The following is a 12,437-nucleotide window of genomic DNA, read 5'->3' on the forward strand; positions in this document are numbered from 1 at the left end:
AGGAAGCGAGTGGGAAATAGAGGAAGCGAGTGGGAAATAGAGGAAGCGAGTGGGAAATAGAGGAAGCGAGTGGGAAATAGAGGAAGCGAGTGGGAAATAGAGGAAGCGAGTGGGAAATAGAGGAAGCGAGTGGGAAATAGAGGAAGCGAGAGGGAAATAGAGGAAGCGAGTGGGAAATAGAGGAAGCGAGTGGGAAATAGAGGAAGCGAGTGGGAAATAGAGGAAGCGAGTGGGAAATAGAGGAAGCGAGTGGGAAATAGAGGAAGCGAGTGGGAAATAGAGGAAGCGAGTGGGAAATAGAGGAAGCGAGAGGGAAATAGAGGAAGAGAGAGGGAAATAGAGGAAGCGAGTGGGAAATAGAGGAAGCGAGTGGGAAATAAAGGAAGCGAGAGGGAAATAAAGGAAGAGAGGACGACAGGGGGAAATAGAGGAAGAGCGTGGGAAATAAAGGAAGAGAGTTAAATAGAGGAAGAGAGTGGGAAATAGAGGAAGAGAGAGGGAAATAGAGGAAGAGAGAGGGAAATAGAGGACGACAGGGGGAAATAGAGGAAGAGAGTGGGAAATAGAGGAAGAGAGTGGGAAATAGAGGAAGAGAGTGGGAAATAGAGGAAGAGAGTGGGAAATAGAGGAAGAGAGTGGGAAATAGAGGAAGAGAGTGGGAAATAGAGGAAGAGAGTGGGAAATAGAGGAAGAGAGTGGGAAATAGAGGAAGAGAGTGGGAAATAGAGGAAGAGAGTGGGAAATAGAGGAAGAGAGTGGGAAATAGAGGAAGAAGTTAAATAGAGGAAGAGAGTTAAATAGAGGAAGAGAAATAGGAAGAGAGTGGGAAATAGAGGAAGAGAGAGGGAAATAGAGGAAGTGAGTGGGAAATAGAGGAAGAGAGAGGGAAATAGAGGAAGAGAAATAGAGGAAGAGAAATAGAGGAAGACAGTGGAAAATAGAGGAAGAGAGTGGGAAATAGAGGAAGAGAGTGGGAAATAGAGGAAGAGAGTGGGAAATAGAGGAAGAGAGTGGGAAATAGAGGAAGAGAGAGGGAAATAGAGGAAGAGAGGACGACAGGGGGAAATAGATGAAGAGAGTGTTAAATAGAGGAAGAGAGTGGGAAATAGAGGAAGAGAGTGGGAAATAGAGGAAGAGAGTGGGAAATAGAGGAAGAGAGTGGGAAATAGAGGAAGACAGTGGGAAATAGAGGAAGAGAGAGGGAAATAGAGGAAGAGAGAGGGAAATAGAGGAAGAGAGGACGACAGGGGGAAATAGAGGACAGGGGAAATAGAGGAAGAGAGAGGGAAATAGCGGACGACAGGGGGAAATAGGGGAAGAGAGTGGGAAATAGGGGAAGAGAGTGGGAAATAGAGGAAGAGAGTGGGAAATAGAGGAAGAGAGAGGGAAATAGAGGAAGAGAGAGGGAAATAGAGGAAGAGAGAGGGAAATAGAGGAAGAGAGAGGAAGAGAGTGGGAAATAGAGGAAGAGAGGGGGAAATAGAGGAAGAGAGGGGGAAATAGAGGAAGAGAGGACGACAGGGGGAAATAGAGGAAGAGAGTGGGAAATAGAGGAAGACAGTGGGAAATAGAGGAAGAGAGTGGGAAATAGAGGAAGAGAGTGGGAAATAGAGGAAGCAAGAGGGAAATAGAGGCATAGAAATAGAGGAAGAGGGAAATAGAGGAAGAGAGAGGGAAATAGAGGAAGAGAGTGGGAAATAGAGGAAGAGAGTGGGAAATAGAGGAAGAAGAGGGAAATAGAGGAAGAAATAGAGGAAATAGGGAAATAGAGGAAGAGAGTGGGAAATAGAGGAAGAGAGTGGGAAATAGAGGAAGAGAGGGAATATAGAGGAAGAGAGTGGAATATAGAGGAAGCGAGTGGGAAATAGAGGAAGAGAGTGGGAAATAGAGGAAGAGTGGGAAATAGAGGAAGCGAGTGGGAAATAGAGGAAGCGAGTGGGAAATAGAGGAAGAGAGTGGGAAATAGAGGAAGAGAGTGGGAAATAGAGGAAGAGAGTGGGAAATAGAGGAAGAGCGAGAGGGAAATAGAGGAAGCGAGAGGGGAAATAGAGGAAGCGAGTGGGAAATAGAGGAAGAGAGTGGGAAATAGAGGAAGTGGGAAATAAAGGAAGTGAGGGGAAATAAAGGAAGAGAGGAGACAGGGGGAAATAGAGGAAGAGCGTGGGAAATAAAGGAAGAGAGTTAAATAGAGGAAGAGGAAAATAGAGGAAGAGAGAGGGAAATAGAGGACGACAGGGGGAAATAGAGGAAGAGAGTGGGAAATAGAGGAAGAGAGTGGGAAATAGAGGAAGAGAGTGGGAAATAGAGGAAGAGAGTGGGAAATAGAGGAAGAGAGTGGGAAATAGAGGAAGAGAGTGGGAAATAGAGGAAGAGAGTGGGAAATAGAGGAAGAGAGTGGGAAATAGAGGAAGAGAGTGGGAAATAGAGGAAGAGAGTGGGAAATAGAGGAAGAGAGTGGGAAATAGAGGAAGAGAGTGGGAAATAGAGGAAGCAAGAGGGAAATAGAGGCATAGAAATAGAGGAAGAGAGTGGGAAATAGAGGAAGAGAGTGGGAAATAGAGGAAGCAAGAGGGAAATAGAGGCATAGAAATAGAGGAAGAGTGGGAAATAGAGGAAGAGAGTGGGAAATAGAGGAAGAGAGTGGGAAATAGAGGAAGAGAGTGGGAAATAGAGGAAGAGAGTGGGAAATAGAGGAAGAGAGGACGACAGGGGAAATAGAGGAAGAGAAAATAGAGGAAGAGAGTTAAATAGAGGAAGAGAGTTAAATAGAGGAAGAGAGTGGGAAATAGAGGAAGAGAGGGGAAATAGAGGAAGTGAGTGGGAAATAGAGGAAGAGAGGAAGAGAAATAGAGGAAGAGAAATAGAGGAAGACAGTGGAAAATAGAGGAAGAGAGTGGGAAATAGAGGAAGAGAGTGGGAAATAGAGGAAGAGAGTGGGAAATAGAGGAAGAGAGAGGAAATAGAGGAAGAGTGGGAAATAGAGGAAGCGAGTGGGAAATAGAGGAAGAGAGTGGGAAATAGAGGAAGAGAGTGGGAAATAGAGGAAGAGAGGACGACAGGGGGAAATAGAGGAAGAGAGTTAAATAGAGGAAGAGAGTTAAATAGAGGAAGAGAGTTAAATAGAGGAAGAGAGTGGGAAATAGAGGAAGAGAGAGGGAAATAGAGGAAGTGAGTGGGAAATAGAGGAAGAGAGAGGGAAATAGAGGAAGAGAAATAGAGGAAGAGAAATAGAGGAAGACAGTGGAAAATAGAGGAAGAGAGTGGGAAATAGAGGAAGAGAGTGGGAAATAGAGGAAGAGAGTGGGAAATAGAGGAAGAGAGAGGGAAATAGAGAAGTGGGAAATAGAAATAGAGGAAGAGAGTGGGAAATAGAGGAAGCAAAATAGAGGAAGCGAGTGGGAAATAGAGGAAGCAGTGGGAAATAGAGGAAGAGAGTGGGAAATAGAGGAAGCGAGAGGGAAATAGAGGAAATAGAAGTGGGAAATAGAGGAAGCGAGTGGGAAATAGAGGAAAAATAGAGGAAGAAAATAGAGGCATAGAAATAGAGGAAAATAGAGGGGAAATAGAGGAAGAGAGTGGGAAATAGAGGAAGAGAGTGGGAAATAGAGGAAGAGAGTGGGAAAGCAAGAGGGAAATAGAGGCATAGAAATAGAGGAAGAGGGGAAATAGAGGAAGAGAGTGGGAAATAGAGGAAGAGAGTGGGAAATAGAGGAAGAGAGGGGAAATAGAGGAAGAGAGTGGGAAATAGAGGAAGAGAGGACGACAGGGGGAATAGAGGAAGAGAGTTAAATAGAGGAAGAGAGTTAAATAGAGGAAGAGAGTTAAATAGAGGAAGAGAGTGGGAAATAGAGGAAGAGAGAGGGAAATAGAGGAAGTGAGTGGGAAATAGAGGAAGAGAGAGGGAAATAGAGGAAGAGAAATAGAGGAAGAGAAATAGAGGAAGACAGTGGAAAATAGAGGAAGAGAGTGGGAAATAGAGGAAGAGAGTGGGAAATAGAGGAAGAGAGTGGGAAATAGAGGAAGAGAGTGGGAAATAGAGGAAGAGAGAGGGAAATAGAGGAAGCGAGTGGGAAATAGAGGAAGCGAGTGGGAAATAGAGGAAGCGAGTGGGAAATAGAGGAAGCGAGTGGGAAATAGAGGAAGCGAGTGGGAAATAGAGGAAGCGAGTGGGAAATAGAGGAAGCGAGTGGGAAATAGAGGAAGCGAGAGGGAAATAGAGGAAGCGAGAGGGAAATAGAGGAAGCGAGTGGGAAATAGAGGAAGCGAGTGGGAAATAGAGGAAGCGAGTGGGAAATAAAGGAAGCGAGAGGGAAATAAAGGAAGAGAGGACGACAGGGGGAAATAGAGGAAGAGCGTGGGAAATAAAGGAAGAGAGTTAAATAGAGGAAGAGAGAGGGAAATAGAGGAAGAGAGAGGGAAATAGAGGACGACAGGGGGAAATAGAGGAAGAGAGTGGGAAATAGAGGAAGAGAGTGGGAAATAGAGGAAGAGAGTGGGAAATAGAGGAAGAGAGTGGGAAATAGAGGAAGAGAGTGGGAAATAGAGGAAGAGAGTGGGAAATAGAGGAAGAGAGTGGGAAATAGAGGAAGAGAGTGGGAAATAGAGGAAGAGAGTGGGAAATAGAGGAAGAGAGTGGGAAATAGAGGAAGAGAGTGGGAAATAGAGGAAGAGAGTGGGAAATAGAGGAAGCAAGAGGGAAATAGAGGCATAGAAATAGAGGAAGAGAGTGGGAAATAGAGGAAGAGAGTGGGAAATAGAGGAAGCAAGAGGGAAATAGAGGCATAGAAATAGAGGAAGAGTGGGAAATAGAGGAAGAGAGTGGGAAATAGAGGAAGAGAGTGGGAAATAGAGGAAGAGAGTGGGAAATAGAGGAAGAGAGTGGGAAATAGAGGAAGAGAGGACGACAGGGGGAAATAGAGGAAGAGAGTGGGAAATAGAGGAAGAGAGTTAAATAGAGGAAGAGAGTTAAATAGAGGAAGAGAGTTAAATAGAGGAAGAGAGTGGGAAATAGAGGAAGAGAGAGGGAAATAGAGGAAGTGAGTGGGAAATAGAGGAAGAGAAATAGGGAAGAAAATAGAGGAAGAGAAAAATAGAGGAAGAGAAATAGAGGAAGACAGTGGAAAATAGAGGAAGAGAGTGGGAAATAGAGGAAGAGAGTGGGAAATAGAGGAAGAGAGTGGGAAATAGAGGAAGAGAGAGGGAAATAGAGGAAATAGATGAAGAGGGTTAAATAGATGAAGAGAGTGTTAAATAGAGGAAGAGAGTGGGAAATAGAGGAAGAGAGTGGGAAATAGAGGAAGAGAGAGGGAAATAGAGGAAGAGAGAGGGAAATAGAGGAAGAGAGAGGGAAATAGAGGAAGAGAGTGGGAAATAGAGGAAGAGAGTGGGAAATAGAGGAAGAGAGTGGGAAATAGAGGAAGAGAGTGGGAAATAGAGGAAGAGAGTGGGAAATAGAGGAAGAGAGAGGGAAATAGAGGAAGAGAGAGGGAAATAGAGGAAGAGAGTGGGAAATAGAGGAAGACAGTGGGAAATAGAGGAAGAGAGAGGGAAATAGAGGAAGAGAGAGGGAAATAGAGGAAGAGAGGACGACAGGGGGAAATAGACGACGACAGGGGGAAATAGAGGAAGAGAGAGGGAAATAGCGGACGACAGGGGGAAATAGGGGAAGAGAGTGGGAAATAGGGGAAGAGAGTGGGAAATAGAGGAAGAGAGTGGGAAATAGAGGAAGAGAGAGGGAAATAGAGGAAGAGAGAGGGAAATAGAGGAAGAGAGGAAGAGAGTGGGAAATAGAGGAAGAGAGTGGGAAATAGAGGAAGAGAGAGGGAAATAGAGGAAGAGAGAGGGAAATAGAGGAAGAGAGAACGACAGAACGACAGGGGGAAATAGAGGAAGAGAGTGGGAAATAGAGGAAGAGAGTGGGAAATAGAGGAAGAGAGTGGGAAATAGAGGAAGAGAGTGGGAAATAGAGGAAGAGAGTGGGAAATAGAGGAAGAGAGTGGGAAATAGAGGAAGAGAGTGGGAAATAGAGGAAGCAAGAGGGAAATAGAGGCATAGAAATAGAGGAAGAGAGTGGGAAATAGAGGAAGAGAGTGGGAAATAGAGGAAGAGAGTGGGAAATAGAGGAAGAGAGTGGGAAATAGAGGAAGAGAGGACGACAGGGGGAAATAGAGGAAGAGAGTGGGAAATAGAGGAAGAGAGTGGGAAATAGAGGAAGAGAGTTAAATAGAGGAAGAGAGTTAAATAGAGGAAGAGAGTTAAATAGAGGAAGAGAGTGGGAAATAGAGGAAGAGAGAGGGAAATAGAGGAAGTGAGTGGGAAATAGAGGAAGAGAGAGGGAAATAGAGGAAGAGAAATAGAGGAAGAGAAATAGAGGAAGACAGTGGAAAATAGAGGAAGAGAGTGGGAAATAGAGGAAGAGAGTGGGAAATAGAGGAAGAGAGTGGGAAATAGAGGAAGAGAGAGGGAAATAGAGGAAGAGAGGACGACAGGGGGAAATAGATGAAGAGAGTGTTAAATAGAGGAAGAGAGTGGGAAATAGAGGAAGAGAGTGGGAAATAGAGGAAGAGAGTGGGAAATAGAGGAAGAGAGTGGGAAATAGAGGAAGACAGTGGGAAATAGAGGAAGAGAGTGGGAAATAGAGGAAGACAGTGGGAAATAGAGGAAGAGAGAGGGAAATAGAGGAAGAGAGAGGGAAATAGAGGAAGAGAGGACGACAGGGGGAAATAGACGACGACAGGGGGAAATAGAGGGAGAGAGAGGGAAATAGAGGAAGAGAGAGGGAAATAGAGGAAGAGAGAGGGAAATAGAGGAAGAGAAAGGGAAATAGAGGAAGAGAAAGGGAAATAGAGGAAGAGAAAGGGAAATGGAGGAAGAGGGAGGGAAGTAGAGGAAGAGAAAGGGAAATAGAGGAAGAGAGAGGGAAATAGAGGAAGGGAATAAAGAGAGATTGTGAAAGAGAAGAAAATAAACTGTATCCAGAGTCTGTTGCTATGTAACCGTGCAGACAAATACATTTCTCCCCAAATACTTCTGAAATAGAACAGCAAATATTCCTTCTGCTCTGTTTTTATGACTCTTCCCTATCCATCATGCTTTTTCTTGGATTACTCCAGTCCTTCCGACCATGGAATGTTGCAGCCACACAGTCTTTACCAATTGGATGTAGAGTTACGTTGTAAAATGTATTCTGCATTGATCACTGGTGTCTTTTAGTTCTATTTACTGGCAATTACTATTATAATGCTGGTGTAAGAAACACAGAATTGAAAGTCAAGTTCATTAGCAGCCAAATGTGTATAAACCCAGTTACAATACAATGCAATACAGTGCATGCATCAACAGTAGTTGAATTAGGTGGGTTAGTGTTGGGCTGCAACAAAAGCCTGTACACGCTCTGATGGACCCAGGTTTGATGACCTTTGACCTACACTCACCTGCACGGCCAGGGCCTGGAAGGGCGTGCACAAGCCCCCGATGGGGAAGAGCTTATTGACGTTGATGTCACCAAATACCCGCCTCCTCTCTCTCCTAACTGCCATCTTCCTCTGGATGCCCCCATACAGCTGGTGACACTGAGACACCTGGGCGAGGGGGAGGGAGATTAGGTTCTGGTTGTAAATGGGAAAGAATTGTGCCACCAGGTCTAGTGTCTGTGTAATAGTGAGTGAGAGGGAGAAAGAGGAAGAAAGAGGGAGAGAGGGGGTGAGAGGGGGAGAGAGGGAGTGAGAGACTTACAGTTGTTCCATTCATCTTAAGATAGCTACAGTAGGTGAGACAACCACATATTACTGCCATAGCAAGTCACTGTTATTGTTTGTTATTGTTTGAGACTAGTGTCAGACGTCTGACTATCTCTGGTAGTCAGTGATCATGTCGGAACAGTCAGAACAAGCTCTGAGTTTACATGACTTGAAAGCAGAATTCTGCAGTGTGTTGCTGTGTATTGCAGTGCGTGTTGCTCTGTGTTGGGGTTTGTGTTGGAGTGTGTGTGTGTGTGAGTGTTGGAGCGGGTGCTTGGAGCGGGTGCTTGGAGCGGGTGCTTGGAGCGGGTAGTTGGAGCGGGTAGTTGGAGCGTGAGTTGGAGCGTGAGTTGGAGCATGTGTTGGAGCGTGAGTTGGAGCGTGAGTTGGAGCGTGAGTTGGAGCGTGAGTTGGAGCGTGAGTTGGAGCGTGAGTTGGAGTCAGTCTTACCCTGATGTGCTGGAGCGTGTGCTGAAGCGTGAGTTGGAGCGTGAGTTGGAGCGTGTGTTGGAGCGTGTGTTGGAGCGTGTGTTGGAGTCCGTCTTACCCTGATGTGCTGGAGCGTGTGCTGAAGCGTGAGTTGGAGCGTGAGTTGGAGCGTGAGTTGGAGCGTGAGTTGGAGCGTGAGTTGGAGCGTGAGTTGGAGTCAGTCTTACCCTGATGTGCTGGAGCGTGTGCTGAAGCGTGAGTTGGAGCGTGTGTTGGAGCGTGTGTTGGAGCGTGAGTTGGAGTCCGTCTTACCCTGATGTGCTGGAGCGTGTGCTGGAGCGTGAATTGGAGCGTGTGTTGGAGCGTGTGTTGGAGCGTGAGTTGGAGCGTGAGTTGGAGCGTGTGTTGGAGCGTGTGTTGGAGCGTGTGTTGGAGCGTGTGTTGGAGCGTGTGTTGGAGTCAGTCTTACCCTGATGTGCTGGAGCGTGAGTTGGAGCGTGTGCTGGAGCGTGTGCTGGAGCGTGAGTTGGAGCGTGAGTTGGAGCGTGAGTTGGAGTCAGTCTTACCCTGATGTGCTGGAGCGTGAGTTGGAGCGTGAGTTGGAGCGTGAGTTGGAGCGTGAGTTGGAGCGTGAGTTGGAGCGTGAGTTGGAGCGTGAGTTGGAGCGTGAGTTGGAGTCCGTCTTACCCTGATGTGCTGGAGCGTGTGCTGAAGCGTGAGTTGGAGCGTGTGTTGGAGCGTGTGTTGGAGCGTGTGTTGGAGTCAGTCTTACCCTGATGTGCTGGAGCGTGTGCTGGAGCGTGAGTTGGAGCGTGTGCTGGAGCGTGTGCTGGAGCGTGAGTTGGAGCGTGTGCTGGAGCGTGAGTTGGAGCGTGAGTTGGAGCGTGAGTTGGAGTCAGTCTTACCCTGATGTGCTGGAGCGTGTGCTGGAGCGTGAGTTGGAGTGTGAGTTGGAGCGTGAGTTGGAGCGCGAGTTGGAGCGTGAGTTGGAGCGTGAGTTGGAGCGTGAGTTGGAGCGTGAGTTGGAGTCCGTCTTACCCTGATGTGCTGGAGCGTGTGCTGGAGAGTGAGTTGGAGCGTGAGTTGGAGCCAGTCTTACCCTGATGTGCTGGAGCATGTGCTGGAGCGTGAGTTGGAGCGTGAGTTGGAGCGTGAGTTGGAGCGTGAGTTGGAGCGTGAGTTGGAGGGTGTGTTGGAGCGTGAGTTGGAGTCCGTCTTACCCTGATGTGCTGGAGCGTGTGCTGGAGAGTGAGTTGGAGCGTGAGTTGGAGTCCGTCTTACCCTGATGTGTTGAGCGTGACTTGGAGCGTGAGTTGGAGCGTGAGTTGGAGCGTGAGTTGGAGCGTGAGTTGGAGCGTGAGTTGGAGCGTGAGTTGGAGTCCGTCTTACCCTGATGTGTTGAGCGTGACTTGGAGCAGGGCTCTCCTCTGTGCCAACAGGTCCTGTCTGGTTCTCTGGTGTTGGGGCTTCCTCTACAGGCCCTGCATGGAGGAAACTGTTCAATGTGGGTATAATCATGTGTGTGTGTGTGTGTGTGTGTGTGTGTGTGTGTGTGTGTGTGTGTGGCTTGAAAGAGGAGCACAGCTAATCAATTATTTTGACAGGGACATAGGCAGACTGGGAGAGGAACGTGTACACACACACCTCAATTCTAGCCTCTGGGTTCTGACTGGAACGTTTGCCAAACATACTAAACTACTGCTCCAATTCTACTGTTCTAGAATGTCAAGAATGTCCAGAGTCCATGCTTTATAACGCAGTTAAATTGAATTATAGTATCAGGTTTTATTGGGTCTGGCTATGACCTCTCTGGCTTTACAGTGACGTTTCTCCTTCCTCTGCCACTGTGTGTTAGACTGTCGTAGGGCCACTGTGTGTTGCAAATAGTTACCTTCATAAATCCATTCCTCCGGTGAACCCGGACCCCCTCTGAAAAGGTCAGATGTTTGACCTGTGACCTCGCTGCTCTGTGATGGGTCACTTTCACTCTCAATCTTCTTCTCCCTTTCTTCCTTCTCCTCCTCAGCCAGGTTGTTTACCTGGTCTCTGTATAGAAAACAGCCAGGTTGTTTACCTGGTCTCTGTACAGAAAACAGCCAGGTTGTTTACCTGGTCTCTGTACAGAAAACAGCCAGGTTGTTTACCTGGTCTCTGTACAGAAAACAGCCAGGTTGTTTACCTGGTCTCTGTACAGAAAACAGCCAGGTTGTTTACCTGGTCTCTGTACAGAAAACAGCCAGGTTGTTTACCTGGTCTCTGTACAGAAAACAGCCAGGTTGTTTACCTGGTCTCTGTACAGAAAACAGCCAGGTTGTTTACCTGGTCTCTGTATAGAAAACAGAGTTTGATAAAACTTACATCTATCCTTGACTTATCATTGATATAAATCACTTTCAAGAGAGACTTTGTAGAAAACATTTGACTAATGATGTATTTTTTGAGAACCTATGTTTCAGGGAGCTTAATTGTCCAGTAAACATCTAATGACATGTTTTTGTATGCTACAGTGTTTACTAGGGTTGTACCACAGTGGCCTCATGACCACTAAAACCATACCACACACACCAGGCCTGCCCTCAGATAACATATTGATTAGTGTGTGTGCCTCTTTCCCTTGGGAAGATTGATGACGTTCTGTTCACCACATCCCCACAACAGCAAACGGTTGCTATGGGTGACTGTCTATCCAGTCACTCACTCACACACTACTGAAAAGCGTCCATACCGAACCAAACTCCATCTGGTTTAATTTAGCTATGTTTACAGTAAACTTTCAACAGGAGTCAATCAATGTGGTTGTCGAAAAAGTTAGCCAATTCATCAGGATTTCTTTCTCATGGCTTCCCATCAGAATTCACACACACACACACACACACACACACACACACACACACACACACACACACACACACACACACACACACACACACACACACACACACACACACACACACACACACACACACACACACACACACACACACACACACACACACACACACACACACACACACACACTTTACAGTTCAGCCTAGCCCTCTTCTATGCCTCCTACGAATCCTCTTCAACATTTTAACATCATTCAACATCATTCATATGATGCAAATCTCTCATTTTGTGTTTTTTTCCCTGAGTCTAGAAATACACCCGGTTCTTACAGAAATATTCGCCAGCCCACATCAACACACCAGGCCAGACTGCTTAATTCTGTGGTACTTTTAGATCTATATTGGGAGCCATTTTAGAGTTCTATATATAAAAGACTACAAAGGAGTAGATTGAGAAAGCCTCGGTAGGCCTAGAAGTTACAAGAGGACAACAAAAACAAGTTAGGAAAAATGGAGACCCATAAACCAGTAGATGTTTAGAGCTTAGTGATGTTGATCCAACTGGACTACTTCTGGATTACTGACAGAAGAGACCACTTCAGTACCTGGAGGTGTGGTGAGGGGCTGGGTCAGCGAGGCTCCACTGTGGTTCCTGTCCAAAGGAACCTACATGCCCTCCCTCCCCCGTCCACACTCTGCTGGTCCCATCCACAGAGCCAGAGAGGAAGAAGAGTCTCTCTGTGTACACCAGCACTTCAACACTCACTATTGCCCCCTCATGGGCCCTCCAGGACTGCAGGAGAGGAGGGTGGCTTGAGGAGGGCTGGGGAGGTGAAACATGTGAAGATAGAGTACAGTGTAAAACACATAAAACAGAGGTGTATCCTACATTTGCATTTACAATACTCAAAAACTCTCACACATTCACATACATGTACACACACCAACCCTGACCTCCTGTGTGATGCATAGCGCGTACTGAGAGATGTCCCAGACCTGAACACACCCTGCTGTGTCTCCAGTGACCAGGATGTTGTTCTCCTGGTCTGAAGTCAGCCCCAACACACACTCTTTCTCTCCACCAGGGGCATAGAACTGACCTGAGAGGGAGAGCGAGAGAGAGAGAGATGATAATACTGTATACTCCAGACAGACATGATAATACTGTATACTCCAGACAGAGAGACATGATAATACTGTATACTCCAGACAGAGAGACATGATAATACTGTATACTCCAGACAGACATGATAATACTGTATACTCCAGACAGACATGATAATACTGTATACTCCAGACAGACATGATAATACTGTATACTCCAGACAGACATGATAATACTGTATACTCCAGACAGACATGATAATACTGTATACTCCAGACAGACATGATAATACTGTATACTCCAGACAGACATGATAATACTGTATACTCCAGACAG

General features: G+C 46.4%; 1 protein-coding gene across 1 annotated transcript in view; it reads right to left on the reverse strand.

Moving 5' to 3' along the window:
* Nucleotides 1-12,437, reverse strand: part of LOC124038569 (WD repeat-containing protein on Y chromosome) — a 44,906-nt gene that overhangs the window by 6,202 nt on the left and 26,267 nt on the right. The window contains exons 15-19 of the mRNA XM_046354603.1: nt 11,951-12,096; nt 11,602-11,819; nt 10,060-10,214; nt 9,558-9,649; nt 7,434-7,580 (exon numbers count right to left, since the gene is read on the reverse strand). Coding sequence (XP_046210559.1) covers nt 7,434-7,580; nt 9,558-9,649; nt 10,060-10,214; nt 11,602-11,819; nt 11,951-12,096 — 758 coding nt within the window. The remainder of the gene's footprint in view (nt 1-7,433; nt 7,581-9,557; nt 9,650-10,059; nt 10,215-11,601; nt 11,820-11,950; nt 12,097-12,437) is intronic.

The sequence above is a fragment of the Oncorhynchus gorbuscha genome, linkage group LG06 (assembly GCF_021184085.1).
Source record: "Oncorhynchus gorbuscha isolate QuinsamMale2020 ecotype Even-year linkage group LG06, OgorEven_v1.0, whole genome shotgun sequence".
NCBI classification, from domain to species: Eukaryota; Metazoa; Chordata; class Actinopteri; order Salmoniformes; family Salmonidae; genus Oncorhynchus; species Oncorhynchus gorbuscha.